The sequence below is a fragment of the Danio aesculapii genome, chromosome 12, assembly GCF_903798145.1.
Source record: "Danio aesculapii chromosome 12, fDanAes4.1, whole genome shotgun sequence".
Taxonomy (NCBI): domain Eukaryota; kingdom Metazoa; phylum Chordata; class Actinopteri; order Cypriniformes; family Danionidae; genus Danio; species Danio aesculapii.
The window spans coordinates 19,284,761-19,310,265 of NC_079446.1; the positions used below are offsets into that span (position 1 = coordinate 19,284,761).

Sequence of the window (25,505 nt, forward strand, 5' to 3'; positions counted from 1 at the left end):
CTCCGTTTTAACTTGATAAAGTGCCGTGGAATTATTATCAATTTAGTAATCTCTGCAGGAAACCCACACTACAGTGCATCTCTCTCTCTCTCTCTTAAAAAAATGAACCATTAAACGTAATAATGTAAACAAATGGTTTACAAGTCCCTATTAATATAAATGCAGCACATAACTCCATCCACTTTTCAAATAAAGCATGCCATGCATAACCTACAGAGTTTACTCTGCCTACACCACCTGCAGCAGCAACAGCAGTCTCATAGCCCCCTATTATCATCATCTGAAAGCGTGCAGAAAGTTTCAGATCGCTATTTCCGACGCTTCTGCCAGCTCATGGTTGACTCGAGGCAAAGCGGATCCCTCATTTGATTGGCCACAAAAGCGCTACGTGGACATACAGCAGCAACAGGTAGAGCGCGTGACCGTTATCATTTCATTCTGACCGCAGCTGTCAGGACGGCAACAGCGCTTCACGACAACTTATTATCGCTCTTCGCAAGGCTCTTATCGCGCACACATCACCTCAGTTTGGTGGACATTCATTTCTAGGTAAGACAAAACTTTTTTTTTTCTCTAAGCATTGTTGACTGACAGCTTATGACACAGTAGCGACTAACGTGCTGTGACACTATTTTCACTTACTTTATGAGTCGTGTAATAACTCGTGTTTGTAGTTTAATGTTCAATATAGTTATTAGTTTACATAGAGTATATGTCTGTAATCTGAGTTTTAGAATTTGTAACTATGATGAATGATATGATAATAAACTAAGTAATTATGGCTTATCCTAGGATAGCCTACACATTAGGCTAATTACACATTATCAGTAAATATCTCTTGTAGTCTAACAAGTTAGTCAGTAAGTTGCTACAGGATGCTTAATTCTTTTCCACTTGATTAAATATCCACTTATGATTCATGGAAAAGCATATCATTTTCACCATCCAACAATAAAAATTATTGTGGTGCACCTGTAATCTTAATTTGAAGAGTTCCGATGCAAAAACATCTAAAGCCATTTGATATTTTCTTCTAAAATTAGCATTTTTCTTTAACTCGTGTATGTCGGCTCAGTAATTTTACATTTATAGTGACAGATAAGTTATTTTCATTGCCTTACAGTGAAATAGCTGAACATAAACATTTTTGGAGAACATTTTAGATGGCATTTAGAGGTTTTTGCATATGAACTCTTCATTTGTTCATTTCAATATCAATACGTTATTTATCAAGTAATTACGCAGGATTTCTCTCAAGTATCTTTAATAAATATTGATGGTAATGTTTATTAACTTTAGTTACCTACGATAGATTTTTTTATTATAAATGTATGTCTTCAATCTCTCCTAATGCATTATTAAAAACTGTGTTTGTAAAGGATAAAGTATATGTTAATTATAACGCAGCTGAGCTGACATCAAATAAAAATTTATTGTATTTTTTATAAACATAAAAAAAATATATAAATGCTGTAAAAAAAAAAAAAAATCGACAAATGAGACCTTGTTATAAAATATTGTCCCTTTTACGGAGATAAACATCATTTTTGCTTCAATGAAATGTCAATGTTAACATTTTAGGGCCTACACCAGGGTGTGGGTGAGTCAAGTATGAAGTCCAAAGGAAAGGGGTCAAAGCGTGGCAGACAGTCTTGGGCAGAGCAGGACGACCCAGACTTTACGCTGGAAACAGAGCCAGGTTCCAGCGAGCAGGAGGGCTCAGAGGCGTCTGTCAGGCTGGGTGGGTCGTGGAGAACACTTAGGGGTGAGGGGCACAGCCGTACCCGCCTAGGCACACGACGCAGACGGCAGCATGGGAACGCCAAAGAACGCAACGTCCGCAGGCTGGAGAGTAATGAAAGAGAGAGACAGAGGATGCACAAACTAAACAATGCCTTTCAGGCCCTGCGAGAGGCCATTCCTCACGTCAAAACAGAAAAGAAACTTTCCAAGATCGAGACTCTCACATTGGCCAAGAATTACATTAAGGCCTTAACCACTATCATCCTGGGCATGTCCAACGGCTGCCTGCCTGACGCTGAGAGTCAGATGGAGGCTAACGCCTCGCGGCTGCTGCAGTGCTATCAGCAGCATCTACAGGAGGAGGGAGAGGAAGATCTGTCCAACTACCTGAACCACATTCACAGCTTCAGCCAAGACAGCTAACACACACTGCACACTACAGACTCAGTGAACGCTCAAGGAGAAATGTAAATATGTGTATGATGATGATAATGCTGATGAATACCAGCTCTTAAAGGGTGAGTTGAACGTTCTGTCATCATTTACTCATGCTCATGTCATTCCAAACCAAATTTGTTGATCTTTGGAACATAAGCTTGGTATTATAATCAATATGGCAACGGTGATGTGTTTGGTCTTAGTGGAGTAGATCTGCTACACTGCTGCTGCTGCTAATTTGATTATTAGTGCAGAGCACGAACTGAGAGTTGCTACTACCAGTGTATTCACAGACATGCTGCCACTGCTGTTGCAGACATAGCATTAGCCGCCTTTTCACTATGCATTACAGTAAGAAACAGCACAGGGGTGCGTTTCCGAAAACCATCGTTAGCCAACTAAGGTCGCAAGTTGCATCGTCACAAACATAGTTTGTTAAGTTGGCATTTCCCATATCTGTCGTTCCAACGAACATTCAAAAACTTGTGCGCCTGCAACAACACCTGTAGAGCTGTAGTTAGAAGCATAGTTCCTGAATGTGTTCTATTCCCAGTTATCCCCCCTATGCCCTATTCATTTAGAACATTTAAACTTGGAATGAAAAAAAAAAGCTCTAAAGTCATCAGTCTTAGGTGTAATTTGCTTTCAAAGTATTTTTACAGTTCAGTTTTAGCAATCTTTATATTGACAATTGCGTTCCCTTCGTAGTGCACTTAGAAAACATTTATGCCATTTTGAACACAGCCTTGGCTCATGACGAAAGCTATAGGTGACCTATTATTTAAAAGCGGAATTTACGTTATGTCTCCAAAGCTTGTGAAAACAAAAATATATAGCATACGTTAATACTTTAAATTTATAGTAGGTTATTTATTAAGTACCTGTACTGTATATGACATGCCCTGCTGGTTAGAACATTTCTGCAGCGGTTTGAGCGTCAAATTGTAGAGTTAAAAAAAATAATAAAATAAATAAACAATATCCTACTTAATAATAATCATAATAATAATGATTATTATTAAGTAGGATTTTTTTCTTCTTTTTTTTTTAATAAATAGCCTACTGTAAATAAACGATTTATATGATTTATTTATGAGATTAGAATACGTGTTAGCTTGAGATGGGTCTGGATGCAGACCTAGTGCAGTGCAATCTGTGCTGCATCCAATGCTTTTTAATGGGCTCACCTAACCCCACCCCTAACCCTCACAGTGACATCACTCGCTCTATTGAGTGCATTGTGTCTGACATTGCATCGCTGAGTGATGCAATCTCAGCTTGCATCAGAAAGGCTGCATCCAGATACTATTGGTTAGCTTAGTGTTTTTATATGGAATATTCTTAATAATATTTGTAAAGGAAACATACATAGTGTAGGTCCTATACTGTATGAGTCGTTTACATATATTTCAATTAAAATGGAAAACGTGTGCTTGTTTTAACCAAAACTAACATTGGATTTTTTTTAAATGCATGTAAAACAATATAATTTGCACAAAAAATATGGGGTTTTCCTCTAAAGAAGTAGTTACTCCACTTCGCTTAGAGCAGGGGTCACCAATCTCGGTCCTGGAGGGCCGGTGTCCCTGCAGGGTTTAGCTCCAACTTGCCTCAACCCACCTGCCTGGATGTTTCAAGTATAACTAGTAAGACCTTGATTAGCTTGTTCAGGTGTGTTTGATTAGGGAATGGAGCTAAAATCTGCAGGACACCGGCCCTCCAGGAACAAGTTTGGTGACCCCTGGCTTAGAGCATCATTAAGGGAGTTTTACATTATAACTAACATGGTTCAAACGATGGATCTTCGACAGAGAAACTAGTTTTGGGAAACACTCATCACTACATGTCGCAACTACATGTCGCAGTTTTGTAATGCTTAGTGCAGATTTCCACTGAAGCGTTTTTTTTGCACTACATGGATGCGAGTGCTGCTGTAAAAACACTCAGCTTTCTCAAACTGTCAAAAGTTTTTAAAAAGCACTGATCACTCAGCATTGAATGTAAATCACACGGCGAGCAACTCGCTATGCTGCCACCATTTTTAAAAACACTGTGCTTCCAATGACAACAACAACAGAAAATGCTCATCTCGTGTTTCTGCAGCACAAAAATGCTTTGGTGGACACTTGCCCTTAAAGCAGGTTGGATTACCGCTATAGATCCTTTACTGCTGTAACTTCCTAAAGAAACAGTTTCTTTCTGGATCTACTCCTTGGCTACGAACAAGTGTAATGTCTGGACCTCTTCTACTGACCACTAGCTGACATTTCAGCTGTCTTTTTCTAGTGGTGGTAAAATAAAAAACGAGTAGTCGTGTGGACCAACAATATAGCAATGGCGGCTGCTGACTATTTAAATATTGTGGCTTTGGTCTCTCGTGACGCAAATCCAATAATAATAGTAGTAGTGATTTTCTTGAACCAATCAGTGTATATGACTCTAAAACAAGAGATTTGGTATGAAATGCAGTGGAAAAGACAAAGAACTGCACCATACCATACATTGGATAAGTGCCTTGAGATGAAACCTCCATAGCAGATCTACACACAGATGGAGGATATCCAAAACCTTTGGCAGATAACTAACAAAAACTATGCAGATGTAAATGAATGCTAAGGGGCAAGCTCATTGGCTGCTGAGGTAGGGCTGGGCCGATAAACAATATTATATCAAATCGCGATAAAATTTATGGCAATAACAGTGATAAGCTCTGGACTTTTTTACTCTATTCTGATCTAAGAGCCAATCACACAGCAGAAATGTGCAATGGGAATCGAAAAGTGTGTTGATATTAGAAATGTACTGAATTTTTAGCCACCGAAAATTTATCAGCCGAAAATGTTTTGCCATTTAATGGACATGCTAATAACTTTTTGTGGCTTCGGTTATTGTTAAGGTATTTTTTAAAATCTGGAAGCATTAACAACTTCTATCGATAAATATATCTCGTTATCATTCAATATGGAAAATATTATTGAGATTGCATTTTGGCCATATCGCCTAGCCCTATGCTGAGATGACAGCAAACAATCACCTGTGCCATCATGATGTGCTTAGAAGCGGATTTAATACAATATCAGTCTGTACACGCATAGTTTCATGACAGAACTCAAGTACATATTTTGGATGAAATCTGAAAGATGTCTGTTTTTTAGTCAATTCACCTAAAATGCTCAAACTTTAGAACTTTTCAAATGCATTTTAAAACTTTTTTCCATTCAAATTGATTGGTGTAAGCCTTTAGCTATATATTACAAACATATTTATTTAGGTTTTTAGTCGCATTTAAACACTGATAAAAGCAAACAATCAAATCTGGCCTCAGAAGCTTAAGTATGCTTGCTTGATGTACAAAAACTAATGAGGTTTGTTCTTGAACATCAGGTATATTTGAGCTTTTGTTTATGTTCATGATATTAAGCAATTTTGGGTGAACAGACTATTTAAAAGGGACAGAAATCTTTCAGATTTAATAAAAAAATATCTAAATTTGTGTTCCAAGATTGAAATAAAACCTCATTGGTTTGGAAGGCAATGACAAGTGATGATGAAAATATGATGACAGTTTTCATTGTGGATTTAACTAACCCTTTAAGACATAGGTCTCAAACTCAATTCCTGAGGGCCGCAGCTCTGCAGCTTTTGCTCCAACCCAAATCAAACACAGCTGATCTAGTAGTGTCTATTAGGCTGCGGTCACACTGCACTTTTCTCCTTATAGACTTCCATTTATACGCCACAAATGCGTCAGACAGAAAACACAAGCTCGTGCGATAAGTTTCGCAGTTCGTTGCGTTGGAAAGTTTGAACTCTGACCTGCGAATTCGCATCACATGATTGCGGGAGACCAATCGAAGATCAAAGCATGACCTCTCTGAATAGGAATTTAAAACATGGACCAATCGCTGGCTTTTTTTAATGTCTAATCATCTTGTTTAATCCCACCCTTTTTCGCAGCCGTCACTTTTTAGTTTTCCGTACAACAGCACGCACAAACTCTAGTGTGACCGCAGCACAAACACCTTGATTAGTTGGATCAACTGTGTTTGATTAGGATTGGAGCAAAACTGTGCAGAGCTGCGACCCTCCAGGAATGGAGTTTGAGACCTATGCTTTAAGACTAACAAAAAGATCCATTCGAAAAACCTGTTAATGAGTTTACAAGCTAAAGCTGGTCCATTAAGAGGCTTGTTTATGTACAGAATATGTGCCATGTGGATGTTATTCAACATCATCAGTTCTAGCCAGATGGCAAGTTACTTTTTGTATTATTACAGGACAAAATCTGCCAGTCTTTCATGTGTTTCACCCACAAATGTCACAAAATACATACTTTGTCCAAGTAGCAAAATGTCAGTGGTGTCTGAAACAAAACACACCGTATGGACAAAAAAACCTTTCAAGTTTGGAGTGATATGAGGGAGATATATTAGTATCATTATGAATTTTTGGGTAAAAAAAGTATTCATTCATTCATTCATTTTCTTTTCGGCTTTATTAATCTGGGGTTGCCACAGTGGAATGAACCACCAATTTATCCAGCACATGTTTTACGCAGTGGATGCCCTTTTAGCCCTAACCCATCACTAGGAAATATCTTAAGTATCTCATACTAAAAATACAAACTCTTATTTAGGAAAAGTCTTTGGATTATGAAGAGGATCTGCAGACCTTCAATGTAACACACCATAAAATACCACAAAACAACTGGTTTTGTTCATATAGTGAAAGTCAAAGGGGTTCAAAACAACAAGTTCATTATGTGGACAAAAAACCTACATCCTATTAAAAATGCAGCTCTTGGAAAGAAGATGCTTTGTCCATATATTAAAAGTCAATGGGGTCTAGACCCTGTTTACTTTTATTCTACAGAGTATGGGCAATGTCCTTTAAATATAATAGTATACATTTGACTTTAGGATGAACTATCAGAGTTATTCATATTAAAATGCAAAGACGTGGAGCAGATTTCATATTTATTGAGGACACAAACCATGCACACATGACACTGAGAGGAGTTTACTGTAAACACACAATGACTCCACTGTAGTTATTTGTCTACATTTAAAACTATTTTCCTTTTGTCTTTCCAGTGGTTTCTCTCATGCCTGCATATCATTTCTTTATATGTACAGAAGCGACCTTAAATAATGCCCATCACATTAGGACCATAATTACTCTTAAATAATCCAAGTTTATACATCCACATGTACAACATAACTTAGCAGAATAAAAGAATTCACCCTGATAAAAAGATTTAGTAGAAATACTGTTACTTTCTGAAATTTGTGCTGCCTTTAAATGGAATTATATCACTTGTATATCTATGTACCGATGAAATATGCTGACATCCTGAGAAATGTTGTTTCGCAACATTGTCTTCACATTGTCAAATGCAACCTAAATATTGCAGTCTTTCCTCCACAACAGCTCAGTAAGTTACACTACCATTCAAAACTTTGGGGTTGGTAAGATTATTAATATTTCCTTTTTTACATTCTTAATTTGAGTATTGTAAGAAGTGTTTAAAGAAGATTTTTATGCTCACCAACAAAGCCAAAATACAGTAAAATTCTATAATATTGTGAAATACTTCCTTTTTGACACTTTCTTTTTTGATATTTATTTCTTAGCAGCTGTTAATAATTTTCAGTGTCACATGATCCATCAGAAATCATTTTAATATGCTGATTTGATGCTTTTTACGCCCCCAGAATGTTGATTAATTGAAAGCCTTAATAATTTATTTAAAATAAATATAATTTAGTATTTTAAAACTACTTACTGTCACTTTTCGGCCAATTTGATGCACCCTTACTGAATAAAAGTAATATTAAAATCTTCAATCATTCAGTTTCTTTTCGGCTTGTCACTTTAACATTCTGGGGTCGCCACAGCGGAATGAACCGCCAACTCATCTAGCATATGTTTTACGCAGCAGATGCCCTTCCAGCTGCAACCCATCACTGGGAAAAATATTAAAATCTTACTGACCCAAAAAGTTGGACGTGTAGTGCGTTTGTACAGTATCACTGTGCTGTCCCAGCCTTCAAATAGAGTAACTACCAATAACCAGATACAAGCAGATGCTGAAAGTATTACAAACTCTTTTACGCTGATGCCACTGCAGCCGAGCTGTGAAATCCCAGAAGCAGGTGTTTGTTTAAAACTGTTATGTGTGTGGTGTTCAATATAAAATGCTTGTAGAGTGACTTCAGTAGCTTACACTGTGATGTTTGTTTTTTGTATTTAATGCCCCTGGATTCAAATAAAGAATCAAACTGCAAATGGGTGTTATTTGACCACAGACGAATAAATAAAAGTTAAATTAAGATCCTCTAACCAATGTAAAAAAACATGATGTGAGTGTTTAAAAAGTAGAGGAAGTTATCTATGAGAGCCCTCAAAACAAGCTCAGTTCACCTAAACCGTCCCCTACAGGAGCTTGAATCCAACCCTTTTCCGAATGGGAGCTAGAGATCTGCCTTTTATGAGAGAAGCGCTACAGAAAACAATTGATGGCTACAGTAGAGAGTGGGTTAGCATGATGAACTCAACAACCCACTGGGTTTCCATTGGGCTCTGGCTGATTCCTGGTTAGCAGTGGACTGCGTGCTGCTGTTTGGTTGCTGCCACTGTTGGTCACTGATGGCATCATGATGCGAGGAGCCTCCATGGCATTTCCTCTGACTGTGATGTGATCCCATCCACCCTGAAACAAACAGATGATTTCTTAGGCTGGCAACACACTAAAACAGTGGTCTCAAACTCAAATCCTGGAGGGCCACAGCTCTGCAGACTTTAGCTCCAAGCATCTCCAAATCACGCATGCTTAATAGTCTATAGTAGTCTTGAACACCTTGATTAGCTGGATCAGCTGTGTTTGATTAGGATTGGAGCAAAATTGTGCAGAGCTGCGGCTCACCAGGAATCAAGTTTGAGACCCATGCACTAAAATATTTGTTAAAGTTTATTTTCAAAATGTTCAAGACCACAATCCATAAGCACAACATATTAATAGACTTCACTGTTTTGTTCGTATAGTGTATGGTGTGATGTGATGTGTCAAAGACAGCACACCACACACGAACAGATCTTTAACCAGAGTCCCGAATGTAAATCTCTCAAGACTTGGCAATAAACATGGCGGACAAATAAACGAATAAAAATTCATTCTGTTGTCACAAATTGACAAGCTGCTCTTCCATCTCTTCTGTCTAAATCAATTTCACATTGTGCTATGCCACGTGGCTCTATCCGAAATGGCTCCTATACCCTTAAATAATGTTCTCTAATAAAATGACTTTTTGTTAAAGTGCCTTGGTTATTTTGTAAAGCCCTATTTAAACTATAGCATGGCATTGCATCAGCAAAAAGTCCTTTACATTTTAAAGTGCCCCTATTATGGATTTTCGAAAATGACCTATTGGGCAGTGTGTAACATATGTGCTCAATGTGAATGAAACCACCCAGCTCAGTATAAAATCTGAAAGTGCAGTGTGTATAAAATTATTGACTCTCAAAAAGAAAGAGCCATTAAAACGAATCATCCTTCACTCGAATCTTTAGTTGCTTCATTGTGAAGACTGAACAAAACATTGTCCACTGTAGTAAATTTCAGAACCCAAGCCAAGAGACTCTTTCAAGCAGAATTCTTTATTGAGAACGTGATGATTGTTCAGCAGTCAAACTGTCATCTTCAAGAGTCTAATTTGAGCATTGCCACACTGTCTATTTTATACAGCTGAAGTCAGAATTATTAGCCCCCGTATTTTTTGCCCAATTTCTGTTTAACGGAGAGAAGATATTTTTTAACACATTTCTAAACATAATAGTTTTAATAACTCATTTCTAATAACTGATTTATTTTATCTTTGCTATGATGACAGTAAATAATATTTGATTAGATATTTTTCAAGACACTTCTATACAGCTTAAAGTGACATTTAAAGGCTTAACTAGGTTAACTAGGCAGGTTAGGGTAATTAGGCAAGTTATTGTGTAATGATGGTTTGTTCTGTAGACTATTTGAAAAAAATATATAGCTTAAAGGGGCTAATAATTTTGACCTTAAAATATTTATAAAAATAAATAAAAACTGATTTTATTCTAGCCTAAATAAAACAAATACAATTTTCTCCAGACGAAAAAATATTATCAGACATACTGTGAAAATTTCCTTGCTCTGTTAAACATACTTTGGGAAACATTTAAAAAGAAAAAAAAAATATCAAAAGGGGGCTAATAATTCTGACTTCAACTTTATGTTTTAGGAGGGCAGAGTTAATAGGTGGAGACCAATCTAATAGATAGGTGAAAGAACCTGTACATACAATTACCAGATAGGTTTCACCTGGATCTACAAAGACAAAGGCACAGTGGTTGAGACTCTGTTTGCATTACTTTGGGATCTGCCGATGCTCATGAAGACAAAAGGTTTAATGTCTCTCACACTTGGGCTGCCAGAGTTTTGAATGAAATGACAATTAAAAAAACACTGTAGCAGATTGTGGGTTATGGGATGGTATTATGACTTAAAGATGCTCTGCACTGAGATGAACAATCTTTTTTTACTACTTAAAGACGAGGCTGTAAGTAATACATGATTACAGTTCATTTTTACGACAATACCACAGCATAGCCACAACCTTGTACCGTGTTCCTGTCATTTTACTGATGACTGCTACAGCACCCTACCCTACAACGTGGGATTCACATCATGCAAAGGATGAGTTTGGAAAAATGAATTTCTGAACAAATCATATGATAGTCGTTGATGATAATTGCATAAAAAATAATCAAATTAGAAGACAATGAAAGTGTTTTTGAACTTGCGTGCATATCAGCCTGTTGTTAGAGACCCCCAAAACCAAACTATGACCTTTTATAATCCATAATAGGGGGACTTTAAATGACAAAGATTGTTTTTTTCCTAAACAAAATTCAAATAAAAATCAAGTGTTTTTTCCATTGTTTTCTCCACTGTAGACTAATTATGCTGATGTCACAAACCTTGTACTCTGAAACCTGCCTCCAAAATGCAAATGAATGACTAAAACTGGAGAAAATGTTTTGTGCTTTGCCCTGTAAACATGCACACTGTAAACTATCTTCTGAACAAACTAATTCAAACTAACAATTCAGGGCACATTTATGAGATGGGCATGCTGTATAGTGTGTGGTTTGAATAATCAGAATAATCACACACACTATATGCATACCCTATTTTACATACTTTAGACTTCAACATGACATCAGCAGTGCTTACCCCTATGCCATAGTCCCATGAGTGTCCTTTTGTCTCCATCGGCAGCACCCCTAGCCGGTGACACACAGTGCCACAGCTCAAACTGTGACTGCCCTGTACCTTATCTGCAATGATCCACACCTTAAGAAACACACACACATATCTGTCATTTAGCACCGCAGCAAACCTATAGGCTGCAACAACTAATTAGAAGGAGAAATGGACTAGACCTGGTCCAGAGGTCCCACAGACACCTTGCGCACATTATTAGAGATGTGTTCCCATGATGAGCCCTGGGGGTAACTGGGCATCACACCATGTCTGTACCACAGATTACCTGATCATACAACACCACACACACACACACAACTGTTAGTTTTACATGGATGCTCAAATGCAATTCATCCATTTTTATATGTATGAATGGGATTCATGTGTGTCTTAAAGAGACGGTTCACACAAAAATGAAAATTCTGTCAGCATTTTACTTTTTCCAAACAATGTTATAACAGCTTTGAAGACACTCATAAAGGTTTGGAATGTCCTTAGTGTGAGTAAATGATGAGAACATTTTCATTTCTGTGTGAACTATCATTTTAAAGAAACCTTCCACTTAAAAAAAAAGACAGTTAAACAGTTGAAATTTCCCATTTTTAAAACCAACTCCGCAACTCCAGGTTTGGCAGGAGCACATTTAGCTTAGGTTAGCCATATCGGCCTGAACAATAACAACCTTTCATTTTTCGTTGGTCTTACTACATGGTGTAACTACAGAAGAATCAAGCTTTAAATAAGAAAATGATCAAAACCCTTTAGTCATTTTGAGGGAGATGCTAATGGTCTAATCTGATTCAATGATTTATGCTAAAAGTGCTCCTGCCAGACCCACTGGATGGATTAAAAAAATGTAACTCTAGAGGACTTAAAGAGAAGCCTATGTCCAAAAGATAAGTGGGGTGTTCATTTAAATGAAGCTTTACACTGGAAAAGAATCACATTTTAGGTAAAAAAAAATCTCAAATGTAATTTATTAGTTTTATTTATTTATTTTCATTTTTTAAGATTTTTTTGGGTGGTTTTCACCTTTAAATGTAGAGGACAGTAGAGCGTATTTGACAGGAAAGTGTGGGGAGCAGAGAGAGGGAAAGGATCGGCATTAGGACCTTGAGGCAGGAATTGAACTCGGGTTGCCGTGAGCACCAGAGTGCCATGTGTTGACGCACTAACCACTACACCACTGGCGTCGACATTATTTTTATTTTTTAATGTGCAAAAAAATTAATGGTAAAAAAACATGAAACTGTAAATAAGGTGAAGTGAATGAAAGTCGTTACGTGTATACCCATAGTATTTGTGCTCTGTATTTAACCCATCCAAGTGCACACACAGCAGTGAACACACACCCGGAGCAGTGAATAAAAATAAAAATGTCTATTTAATTTATGTGCAGCTAAAATACTAAAAAAGCTCAATTATTTTGTATTTTAATTTAAAGTTATAAATCATAAATATATAAAAAATACAAATAATTATTTAGATTTATATATTAAAATCCATAACATTGTATACAGTATTTATACTCGCAATTATATGAATATCTAACAAAATTGTAAACATTAAAATATTTTGCAAACAGGTAGTAATGAAAACTAGGGATGCACCGATCCTGATACCTGGATGTGGATATAGGTTCGATACCGCATATTTTTGCTGGATTGGGTATCGGCCAGCTGGTATCGATCCAAATCCAATCTTGCACTATATTCTGTGTAATTTATAAGCCATCAAACGCCATGAACATAGCCTATTATAAGGCACTAGACCAGGGGTCTCAAACTGCCGGCCTGCGGGCCATTTACCACTCGCCCTCCTCTTCCCTCCTGCCTGCAACTGATGTCAAAAATATAACGAGATTCGGCACGCCAAAGCATAGATAATTTTTAACCACTATCATTGTTGTGCAGTTGCATCTAGCCACTTGTGTTTTAGACCCGCCACCTAGTCGACAATTAAAGTACTGCATTCAGATTAGTTTTACTTTCATTTTCTCTCAACGTGTGGTCGAGAGTAACACAACTGCGTTTCATTTCTGTGGCTGATTTAAACGATAAAATACATGTCCTTAAGTGCTCTATTTGTACTAAAGCTCTATTTTTGTAAATATTCAAGAGTCCTTAAATTATCATCAGTTTTATTCCACTTGTATTTTGTTGTACAAACGCTTCTTCATGGCTTACATGTTGTGCTGGTGGTGTAACAAATATGATCATTTTGCTAATATTCGATTCAAATGTTCTCATTTAATGGATTTTCCTCATGCTTTTTTAGATTTGCATAAAAAAACTAAGTACATTAGTGAAAGTTTACTGCTAGTTGGATTGAACATGTGAAAGTAAATGTGAATATGTACATACTTTTCCCCTCTTTGTTATAGTTTTACAAAAAAAAAAGATATTGAGAAGAACAACTGCTTTCTGTTGATCTTACGCTACTGGGACAACGCAACTGGTTGGGACAGAATAATAATTATTATGCTATTATTTGTAGTATTTTCATAGCAATTTAAACTACCACTTCAATATGTACAACAAGAAACAAAAAGCTTTGACTGCATATACTGTGTGGAAAAATGACTGCGTGTGTGTCTAACGCTCGGCCATTCACACAACAACCACAGATATATTTCAGCAGCTGATGTGTGACACGATAAACGTGCTGACTTGCATTATCACTGATGACAGGTAATGCTTGAAATATAAATGTCATGTCTGTTGTCTGAAGATGCATCGATTATTTCATGTTTCCACTTTTTTCTTGTGCTTGAATGTTAAAACAGCCCTCCTATAAATTTTCAGTCACTGAAATGGCTCCCCGCCAATTTGAATTTGAGACCCCTGCACTAGACAGTTGTCATGTAGGCCTACTATATCCCAAATGTTCTGAAGCCATTCTTTAGTTTAATGTGAAGCACAGATGAATATTCAAGTAGTTAAATTCATGTTCACTTCAGCGATTCCTGTTGCCACACCAGTCAATCATTCTCCATTCATTCACAATTCAAGATGCATGCCACGTTTGTTTATAACAACACAAAAAAACTTTCTCCAAGACTATTTGTTCCTGTTAACATAAATAATGAAATGCATTTAGGGTTCATTTAATAAAAACAGCATGTTTTTAGTTAGTTTTGTGTCATCTGTCATATACAGTAGGCCTATGGGTCTGTTATTATTACTAAAAAAGATATATTATTTGAGTTTATCAACAGAACTATGGAAACTGTATTATGCTTAAAAAAGGCACAGTATCAGGATCGGCTCTGTATTGGTCTATACTAAGAATTTGCTATCAGGATCGGAACGGTTCCAAAAAATGGTATCGGTGCATGCCTAATGAAAACAGTGATGCACAATTCTTTTTTTTTAAATTTTGTATGATTCTCATAATATCTTTTCTTTTTCCGCTGCAAACACAATTGACCCTTCGCTAAGCCACACCCGAAAAACCACCACACACCAATCGTGGCTTAGCAACCATAGCTACGCAGGGGAGGTCTTTCAAGCGTTCGAACGAAGGAAACAAGCCAAAGCATTGTGCATATGGATTGTGCAAATCTGATACCCGGTATCCTAAAGGTTTGGACGGAGTGGTGGACTTTTTTCCCTTTCCAAAACCTAAAACCCAAGGTTAAAACTCAAGCTGTGTGAGGGGCCGTGAAAGCAGCACAATCCAGTCATATTTCCATCTGTTTCCAGCTACGAATATTTGGATTACATATCAACAGAACAAAACCGAGATACGATCACAAACGGAGCACTTGCGATCAATATACTTCACCCAGAGCTGTTTTTCAGACATTTATAACACTCATGTCCATGTCAGAGCTACGGTTCACAGATGTTTTCATCGGTCTTTTAGAGATTTAGTCATTGGTGATGACGTTATAGCGGGTTAGTGTCTGCTTTTACTGTATATTTGGTGTCTGATTAATATTTGCTGGTAGGGAAATTTTTTTTGTTCACTTCTGCAATTTAAACTTTGATTTGCATTTCAATTTATTAGTTTTTTTTTTTACCACTTAACTGCAAATTAGAATAGAAACCACACAAACATACTGACAGTTATAGGTACTGTACATTGTTATGGGACAATAATGTTAATATTTGACACAATGAGTGAATTATGTCGAAGCACTGTCCATGGGTGTTTCCTCATCGGTTTGTAACGCTATATTTCATTGCACAACAATAGTCTATCAGGCTTTTTAGCTAAAAAAAGAGAAATCAATCAAAAAAGAGAATTAATAGTGTCATAATAATTACAATTATTATAAAAACTGAAATTATGCTTTGTTTGTCACATATAGTTAACTATTTATGTGATGTGGGTAAATGGTGTGTTTCAATCCAGCTACCACCGCAAGTATATTTCAAACCTGCAAGCACTGTAATTGATATAGTTTTTTCCAGTAAGGTGGTGTAATAAATACATTTCAACTTTTATTAAATGTTGTTCACATTAAATAATAATAATAATAATAATAATAATAATAATAATAATAATAATAATAATAATAATAAACACTAGATTAAAAAGTATTTTGTGACACCCACATCCGTCATTAAAAACGCAGATTTATGTTTTAAATAATAACACAGAATCGAACTGAGGCGTTCATTTTAGGCCTCTATAAACTATAAAACGTCTATGCAAATTAATGCAATACTATATGTAAAAACTAAATTATTATATACTAGGGTTGTCGCGATACCATTAATTCTCCTTACGATACTATGCCAGCTGAAGTATCACTATACCAAATAGTATTGTGATACTATAATTCATAACTTAAATTATAAAGAAAATTGTCAGGAATACTATATTTTACATGTTACAATAGGTCTACATAAATGTAATTCATGGTAACAATCCAAAGTAATTCAAAATTTCACTTTGTGAGTCGTTCTTTTAAAGAGATTGCAGCGGTTGATGTAGCTACTAAATCATATTGACAGGAACAGAATGAACCAATTCAGGTGTGCGTTTGAAAGGTCAGAAAACATGCAACCTAAAGGGCTCCACAGACTATTAAAATAAAATGTTCTTTTGTTGCACAAATGTGTGACTTTTCCCCATGCAACACTATCTATTGTAGATAGGCCGTTAACGTCGATATTACCATTTACAAACTACAGTGGCACCGCCAGTATTTTTTGAGCCATAGTATCGCGATACTACCAGACTACAGGTAAACCGTGTAACCCTATTATATACTATAGCAGCCTATAGCCTATAAAAAGGTCAATATTGCCTTGTTGTTTCTCATCTCGCGCAGCCCGCGTGCATTAAACCCAGAGGCAGAAGAAATTAATTAAAATAATACAGGCTAGAATTAAAATAATATTGCCCACTTTGCAGCTTTCTTTTAAATTATAGTAGGCCTTTATATAAAAAGTGCACCCGACCGTTTCGCTGGAAATGTCTTTAAATAAATAATTAGGCCTATTTAATTATTTATTTATTATTTATCTACAGTAATTGAGACATAAAATGAGATTGTAAAATATAATCAACAACGAAAATGTAAATTAAAACTGTAAATGAAAAAGCTTATTTATTGACTATCTTAGTCCTATCACTTTAAAATAATACTGTACGTCTCTCTATATTTAGGCTAAAACACTGCTTTGTTTATTTATGCCTACTTATTTGTATGTTTGTACTTTCATTTTAGTTGTCTTTTATTTCTTTAATTTTACTTTGCAAAATGAATCCTCATTTCACTTAACAAGTTTACAATGATAATAAAGCTTGTTAACAAGTTTTTAATGATTAATGAAAGAATTATAATGCTTTGTTTCATTGTTTCATCATCATTTACAAGTAGCAGAGTATTTACAGCTACTGTATAGGCTATTTCTATCCGTACGCATCCCGTCCCCTTGTGCCCCATAGTCGCAAACTGTGGCCATACCTAAAACCATGATCTTACTCCTTTAGAACAGCGGTGGCAAGTGTCACCCACTGTAGTTAATATTAGATAATTTTTAGATTTCACCTATCCTGCTGTGCATGAACTAAGCTATTGAATGGTCAGCGTATGAGGCGGCTAGGCTATAGCTTAAATTTTGATTCAATTATTTTCTAATCGGTTGCATATTATGTTGTTAATATACCCCTGTAATGCATACTACAGTCCTTTTTTGTCTGGCTTTCTCAGAAATCTCAACAAAAATGACTAATTATATCCCTTGGAATGTTTAACACCGGCGCATACATATTGTAATAGAACTTGACAGGTGTAATAACAGGAGGAGAAGGGCGGGGCTTAGTAAAGGGTGAATTACTACTAAGAAGGATCAATTATTTCCATTAAGTAATTTCACAAATCTACAACAGCTTTTAAAAGCAACATTGCACACACAAAGATATAGAAATAGATTTGAGCACACAATCAAAAATTGATTACTAACATCTGTGCTTCCCTACTTTTGAAAATGATCATTCACCACTGATGTATTAACAATCTCTTATCAATGTAATGTGTACAAGTGTACCATTTTCATCCACTGAATATACAGACGTCCTTCCCACTGACACCTGTTTGAGCTTCTGTCCAGTTGGAGAGGGTATGTGATACCAGCAGTCTCCTGCAAACAGATCAAACTGTTCTAATCCTGCAACAGAAATTCTCTAGACAATGCTGCAACATCAGCGTGACAGGTATGACTTGCATTTAAATGTACTGTGCTAGATAAGCGTGTATTGTTGCATATTCATCGGGCTACACGACATGTGCACACGACACAGGCTTTGTGTCTGAAGGTTATACTCACCGGCTGGGGTTTGGACTGACACTGAGCCCCTATAGAACGCAGAGCCGTCTTTAGCAATGGCCCAGACCTGATGAACGCCACCTATGGAGATCGACTTGAAAGGCTGGTCAGTTCCCACATGTAACCATGACGACCCCTGTGAGCAAGCCACATCATCAGTCAGGATTACATCATTCTGATAAGACTCTCACAGGGACGATTCTAAACATTTGTATAGTTCTTCCAATTGATACATTACTTATTCATTCATTTTTAACACCAATGCTTCATGGAAACCCAAACAATCCTGACATACAAATAAACCAAAAGAAAATAATTTGTCAAGTGTAATAACAATGTAATGACACAAGAAGAAGGTACTGTACTCCAGAAATGTATTTAATACTTTGTATAAAAGGATGTTTTTTATTTATTTATTTTTTAATTATACAGCATCAAGACACCTCTTGTATGGATTGTTCAGATATGATTTTTGCCCCAGTGTTTAACAGATACTAAAATTCTCCACAGTTTTTTCAACTCTGGTCTTTAACTTTTATTTACTACTAGATTCAGGTCAGGTGAATGGCTGGGTCATTCTATCAGAGCTTTATTATCTCATCTGAAAGCAGTTGAGAGTTCCTTGGCTGTGTGTGGGATCATTATTTAGCTGAAATGCCCACCCTGCTTTCATCTTCATAATCTGGTAAAGCAGTGTTGCTTTCTAACAACTGAGAGATTTCAGCTGCTGTCTGGGCTTTCCATGCCCTTTACACCTTCCTTTCTTCATGTGTTCAATACTTTTTTTTGTATAGTTATTAATAGAAATTTACCTCATGTTGAGTTTTCTCCTAAGATTTCCTCATTGAACGGTACTGAGATCGATTATGTTGACTGCTACAAATATCTTGGAATCTGGTTAGATGGTAAACTCATTTGAAACTCACATAAATGAATTGCTCAAAAAGGTTAACGCCTTTACAGAAACAGATCTTCTTTTATGTACTCTTCAAAACAGTATTTGGTCAAATTAACAGCATAACTAATTTTGAATTATGGGGATTTAATTTACAGATCAGCTTCAAAAACTCTCCTACACAAACTGGATTAGTGATGGGTCTTTCTTGAACGATTCATTAATTTTGAATGAATCTTTTGTATAACTCGAGAACTATGAGTCCTCTCAAGGAGTGATTCATTCATTTGGGCATGCACACATTTGTGCAGGTGGAGTAGTAGATTAGTTCCTTTTTTGAGTCCTCTATCGGATTTGAGTCGTTTGTTCATCACGTGAAAGACAGAAGCCAAATATATGCAGTCAGAGCCAGAAAAATATTTGATCCAATAATTTCTTGAGTCGTCGGTTTTGAGTCGTTCTTTTATCTTGTGAAAGACAGAAGCCAGTCATATGCATTTAAAGTCAGAAATAGATTTGATTCGATCATTTCTCGAGTCCTTGGTTTGAGTCGTTCGGTCATCACGTAAAGAACAGAAGCCAGTCATATGCATTTAAACCTGGAAACAGATTTGATCCATTCATTTCTCGAGTCCTCGCGTTTGAGACATTTCTCTTTACATGCCGTCATGTGATGAATGAACAAACGACTTAAAAACCCGAAGACTCAAAAGATGAACTAATCATGGCTTCTTTCGGCTTAGACTGTGTGCATTGGTTAAGCTTATATGGAACTGTCTGTGTGATGTGAACGAACTACTTAAATTTGAAGACCTGTCAGAAGAGGTGAGCTGACATAATCATAGACAAAAGAGCAGGTAAACAAAACATTTTTGTTTTCTCTTTCTTATAGCATTCTAGTTATGTAGTGTGATCAATGTTTGGTGTAGTTGTAGATGACTTTGGAAGAATCTTGCAACATTTTAATAATACTTTGGCAAATTAAACGAATTGCATGAAATAAATCGAAAAAAGATTTGTTCATCTCAATGAACCAGACTCAAAGGTCTGATTCAGTAAAATGATCCGAACTTCCCATCACGATTCATCATCTGGTAACTATTCAATTACATTTACACAAGAAATAGTGTTATTTTCTAACTACTGAGAGATTTCAGCTGCTATCTTCGCTATGTCCTTTTACACCTCCTTTCTTCATGTGTTCAAAACTTTTTTCCCTGTGTCATTTAATGTTATTACACATAACTTAATTTCTAAGCTAATGAGTTTCCGTTGAATGTATAGATTACTTTAGATGTTACTTACAGTACATCTAACTCTTTAAAAACTCAGGTTGAATATCAGTTTTGCAGGAATATCTGCTTTCTCAATATTATAACATCTCATTTGAAGTTTTTCTTGCATAAACAGTCTGCTCTAGCCAAAATCATCATCATTATGAAATGACGGTCTTTACAGTTTGTAAAGTATTTGTGAAATATTTACATCAGAAATGCTGAGTAGTTAGCGGTTGTCTAGAAAATGAGGAACTTGTCTCTTACCCCAGGAGTCAGTGATGTGACACCCAGGCGGCACAAAACATCTCCTTTGTTGCTGATGGCCCATAATGACACCTGTTCTACAGTGCTCTTTGGCCCACAAGGCAGGATTGTTATGTCACTCAACTGTATAGGTGGGACTTCCTGCCAGGGGCCGGTTGTAGTCAGTTTACACTTTCTAAAGTGAAAGAATTAAGAAATTAATTGAACATGTTATAAATACTTCCCTTGCCATTACAAAAATGATTTTTTTGAAGTAATGCAACATTAAATATATTTTTATACACTGCCTGACTGAATATTTGTAAAATATATTTAAATGTATCCGTTTTTTTTAACTTCATTACTTATCAATAACTAACAATGAACACTGCTTTAAAGTATCTATTGATTTTATGTTAATGTTATTTAATAATCAAATATCTTCTGTGAATCGATTTTTAAACATGTTTATTTTAACAACAAGTAAAAGTAAAAAAGAATTAATAGGACCCTAGTATAAAGTTATTTTCAGTATTTCATCAAGCATGATACAGATCCCCAAATTTCCTGACAATAGACTATTTTAATGTGGTGATGTCATTGGCCCATGAACATTTCCTGTTTGAAGGAAAGAATGATTGTCAACAAACTATTTCACATCAAACTATTTCACATCCATAACAAGAGGTGATTCAATCATAACTTGATGTTATAACAGTTATCGTAACATTATCTATCAATATGTGGAACCTTCTGGACTCTCAGAAGCTATGGACATTTAAAATTGTTTACATCCCTCAAAATGGTCTATAGGCTAAGCATTACAATATTTTCCATAGCAATACTATATAGACACAAGGATCGATACATGAATAGTTCATTATACTATTTGGTTGAATAAAAAAATCTATTTCTTAACAGTCCACTACAGCAGATGGTAGAATTGAGTTTTTTCTGCTGAGCTGGGTAAGGTAGTAAAATAAAGATGGCGACATCGCAGAAAGACGCATACAATATTCATTTTCATTAAAATGCTGGTCAGTTTGTCTGCTTTGAACATCCCATTTTGCACTGAAGCAATAAAATTGAAGCGAGATAAACTAAGAAATGTTAATAGATGTTGCCAAATCTTCCATTGACATAATTTGAAGCTGGAAAAAGATAATGAAATGCAACAATTTCCCCCAATTTCTGTTTAACCGAGAGAAGATTTTTTTTCAACACATTTCAAAACAATAGTTTTAATAACTCATTTCTAATAACTGATTTATTTTATCTTTGCCATGATGACAGTAAATAATATTTGACTAGATATTTTTCAAGACACTTCTATACAGCTTAATGTGACATTTAAAGGCTTAACTAGGTTAATTAGGTTAACTAGGCAGGTTTGGGTTATTGTATAACGATGGTTTGTTTTGTAGACTATCGAAATAAAACAAATAAGACTTTCTCCAGTAGAAAAAATATGAAGACATACTGTGAAAATTTCCTTGCTCAGTTAAACACCATTTGGGGAAAAATTTAAAAAGAAAACAAAATTCAAAAGGGGGCTAATTATTCTGACTTCAACTGTATGTAAAATTATAATAATATTGTATCATGATACAAGTATTGTGAAAATATTGTATTTGGGGGGACTCCCACCCCTACAAAGTACCTTAAACATCACTTCAACATTACTACATACCTGGCCCAACGTCTGCGACGAACAAAATCCTTCAGTGTTTTATATCCATGGTATGACCTAGAACATTGAATACATTCAGAAAAATCGAAAAGATTTACTGTAGCTCACACGTTATACTTTTGCAAGCTGTATTCAAACTCCAGCAATTAATTCTATACAAACTTCAGCCTGATTTTATAAAAATTATATTGTACCAGTTGCTCTTTAAATTGGCATGAAAGATACCAGTGATGAGAGTTTGTGTGAAATTAAACTTTTCAATGCTTATTTTGCTAGCGCACATTGTTTTTCTTTAGGTAAACATTTATTCAGTGAAGTTAGTCCACTGAAAAAACAATATTTTGTATATCAGAATGTAGTTGACGGCTTCAGCCATAATATTCTTAACCATTAGTTTGCTATAAGTGAATGATGCACAAAAAGAAAGCCCTTCCCTCTACTTAAAAGGTCACGAAACACCAAAACACTTTTTTGAGATGCTGACAGTCATATATGTGCCCCATTCTGCTAAAACAGTATTAGGACACATATATTTCAAAAACAGAAAAAAATTGGTTGTTTTTGCATTATTTTGAGCAAATTAGTTCTTCCAGTTTGAAAAGAAAATTTGAAGCTTTGTCACAGCCATGAGATCCTTGCGTGAATTCCAGCATGTAGACTGGATGTCTGTAACAGCGGGTACAACGTGACGTCTTTGAGCTTTCAGCATTAATTCATGAGAAAGACAGTGCGCTCTATTGTGTATGAGGTGAAACTTCATTAATATGCATGATAGCTTCTTTTACCTGTTACAGTGTTCAGAAAGGGGAAGAAGAAGAATTGTCTGGAGACATGGGTCATTAGTGTTGCGTTTTTTAAATGTGCCGCAACAAAGGTTTTGTTTTCAATTTCCTGCTATGAGAGCGCAGCTGGACTCACGTGTGGATTACAGTGCTCTGCTAACAAGCGACAAAAATACGTTTGTAAGGAACACTTTTTACCCGAGAGCTTTTCGCATCTGGAAATGGTGAAATCTGGATTTGCCACTCATCTCCTTTTAAAAAAAAAGAGGCTCCAGTTTGTGTTGATTGTCCTGTCTCTACAGATTTGGTGAGTGTGTGATCAGTGTTCTTTGTTCATGTTTCTTCAGAGGCAAAGTTAGTTAGTCTCGTCACCAGTTCTCTTTCAATTTTTAAAGACATACCTTAGTCAAAATGATTTAGTTATTAAGTTTACAGTATGCTAATATCACTATTAATTCTTGTATTAAAATGTATACATATATTTATATTTATATACTATTTGTTACACAATTTTGTCATTTAATACAAACAGTAAGATATTTAAACTGTACCTTTAAACAACACGAGCATTTATAGCAAATAATATAAACAAATATAAATATCCCGCTCGCTTTCTGATCCTTGTCTACCAAGTTCTCTTATACCCCTTTGATTGGTCACAAGCTCAACAAAAAGGGCTGCGATTGGCTCTCGCGCGATGCACTCTTCACACATAAGTGACACTGATAAGCGGCAGCAGCGATCACATTTGATCCATGATAGACACGGTGGAGAAAACTCTACAGACACGCGCTCATGTCTGTATCCAGAAGTATCGCTGTAAAACAGCCAAAGGAGAGGAAAAGTCATGCCAGCAGGTCAAATGGGCCACAGTGAGAGAGAGAGAGAGAGAGAGAGAGAGAGAGAGAGAGGGAGAGAGAGAGAGAGAGAGAAATGGAGTATTTTCATTCTCTCAATCACATGAGAAATAAGTAGCTGGAGTGTTGTAAATACGCTCCCCTCCCTCGTCATAGTAAGCTACGACGACATAGCGCATATGAGATAAATTACGTCAGTACATAATAACCGGTTATGATTATTACTGAACCGATACCGAATTGTCCACGTCTGCATCGCGGTGCACTGAAGAAACAAATAATTTTGACACTCCTAGCATCAAAGTTACTGAAAAATGCGGAGGTTTTTATTTTCTTCCATTCGCCGTGCGTTATCAAACATTTTATTAAAACTACACTTTTCCAGCAGTTCCTCGCATGCAATATCTCATTTGTCATGGGGAGCATGCATGAAATGTTTCCGGGGTTGGGGGGGGGGGGGGGGGGGGGTGGGGATAGGTTTCATGGCCCTTTAATATTCTATTTCAGTTGCAACAGAATTTTTTTTTTATTGAAATTAAAAAACCTCAGCAACTTTAATAGCAAAATGACTTACGCAGGAAAGTCAGCTGCATACTGCCAGCCTTCTTTGTCTGTCCCTCCTGCTACAGAATAGTCAATAGACCATTCTGAAACCTGCAACAAAATAAAGGAGTATTCAAAAATACCGCAACTGAGTTCTTTATGTTTTGGAAAAAAATAAATAGCAGACGAACCCAAGTCCAGTGTGGAGAGGGAGGTTTAGTGTTGTTTTTAGTGCACTCCTTCAGACCAGAGGCATCGCTCCACATGTAACGATCAGTAGGAAGACCCCTGGAGGAGAAACAATGCGCAGTGAGTATACTGAATATTCTGAATGATAAACATCATGCTCAATATTAACCTGTCAGTGTAACCAGTGACAGGATTCCAGCGCTGGTTCTCATATATGTAAACACTCTTGACATCAGTCTGTGTATAGATGTTATCTGTGCTGCTTGCCAAACCTGTATGTGTGAAATAAACACGTAACGTTACTAAATCACAGACTGGGTGAGAAGAACAGAGACTAGTTGATGCATTTACCTTGAAAGAAGCCTCCTCCATATCCTCCAGTGTGGACCCAAGCGGTGTGGTCGTAGCCGATCCCCCACACCACACCAAGACTGTTGGACTCCACAATGTGCAAATGCCCTCCAACCTGACGCCAGAACCTGTAGATGATGAAGATTTGATGTTTGCAGAATGATTTTTCATGAGCTGTCATAAGGCAACAAAAAAGCCAATGGATATTCGTTAACATGCATTTGAGTTCAAAAGTTGAGGGTTTAAATATTTCAAATAATTCACATTTTTCTGAACTTTCTACTCACCAAACAACTGCATTGTTTGTGTGATATCTGCTGAAAACACATACTAAAAAAACAATAATTGTTTTCATAGCATTTATTTCATTTAAAGTTTTTGTATCAAATATATGCAGACAGAGGCGTATGGGTA

The 25,505-nt window shown here is 36.2% G+C and overlaps 2 protein-coding genes across 3 annotated transcripts in view; one reads left to right on the forward strand and one right to left on the reverse strand.

Annotated features, from left to right (window-relative positions):
• The first annotated feature begins 436 nt into the window (after window positions 1-436).
• On the forward strand, window positions 437-3,151 carry bhlha15 (basic helix-loop-helix family, member a15). Its single transcript, XM_056468867.1, has 2 exons — window positions 437-549; window positions 1,582-3,151. The coding sequence occupies exon 2, from the start codon at window positions 1,612-1,614 to the stop codon at window positions 2,164-2,166; it is 555 nt and encodes a 184-aa protein (XP_056324842.1). The 5' UTR covers window positions 437-549; window positions 1,582-1,611; the 3' UTR covers window positions 2,167-3,151.
• A 3,989-nt stretch (window positions 3,152-7,140) lies between these two features.
• tecpr1a (tectonin beta-propeller repeat containing 1a) overlaps window positions 7,141-25,505 on the reverse strand; it is a 56,938-nt gene continuing 38,573 nt past the window's right edge. For both annotated transcript variants that reach the window (XM_056468866.1, XM_056468865.1), the window contains exons 15-25: window positions 25,092-25,219; window positions 24,910-25,012; window positions 24,743-24,839; window positions 24,583-24,662; window positions 22,370-22,426; window positions 20,701-20,875; window positions 18,265-18,400; window positions 17,986-18,078; window positions 11,659-11,765; window positions 11,450-11,569; window positions 7,141-8,893 (exon numbers count right to left, since the gene is read on the reverse strand). In XM_056468866.1, coding sequence (XP_056324841.1) covers window positions 8,735-8,893; window positions 11,450-11,569; window positions 11,659-11,765; window positions 17,986-18,078; window positions 18,265-18,400; window positions 20,701-20,875; window positions 22,370-22,426; window positions 24,583-24,662; window positions 24,743-24,839; window positions 24,910-25,012; window positions 25,092-25,219 — 1,255 coding nt within the window. In that variant the 3' untranslated portion in view covers window positions 7,141-8,734. The remainder of the gene's footprint in view (window positions 8,894-11,449; window positions 11,570-11,658; window positions 11,766-17,985; window positions 18,079-18,264; window positions 18,401-20,700; window positions 20,876-22,369; window positions 22,427-24,582; window positions 24,663-24,742; window positions 24,840-24,909; window positions 25,013-25,091; window positions 25,220-25,505) is intronic.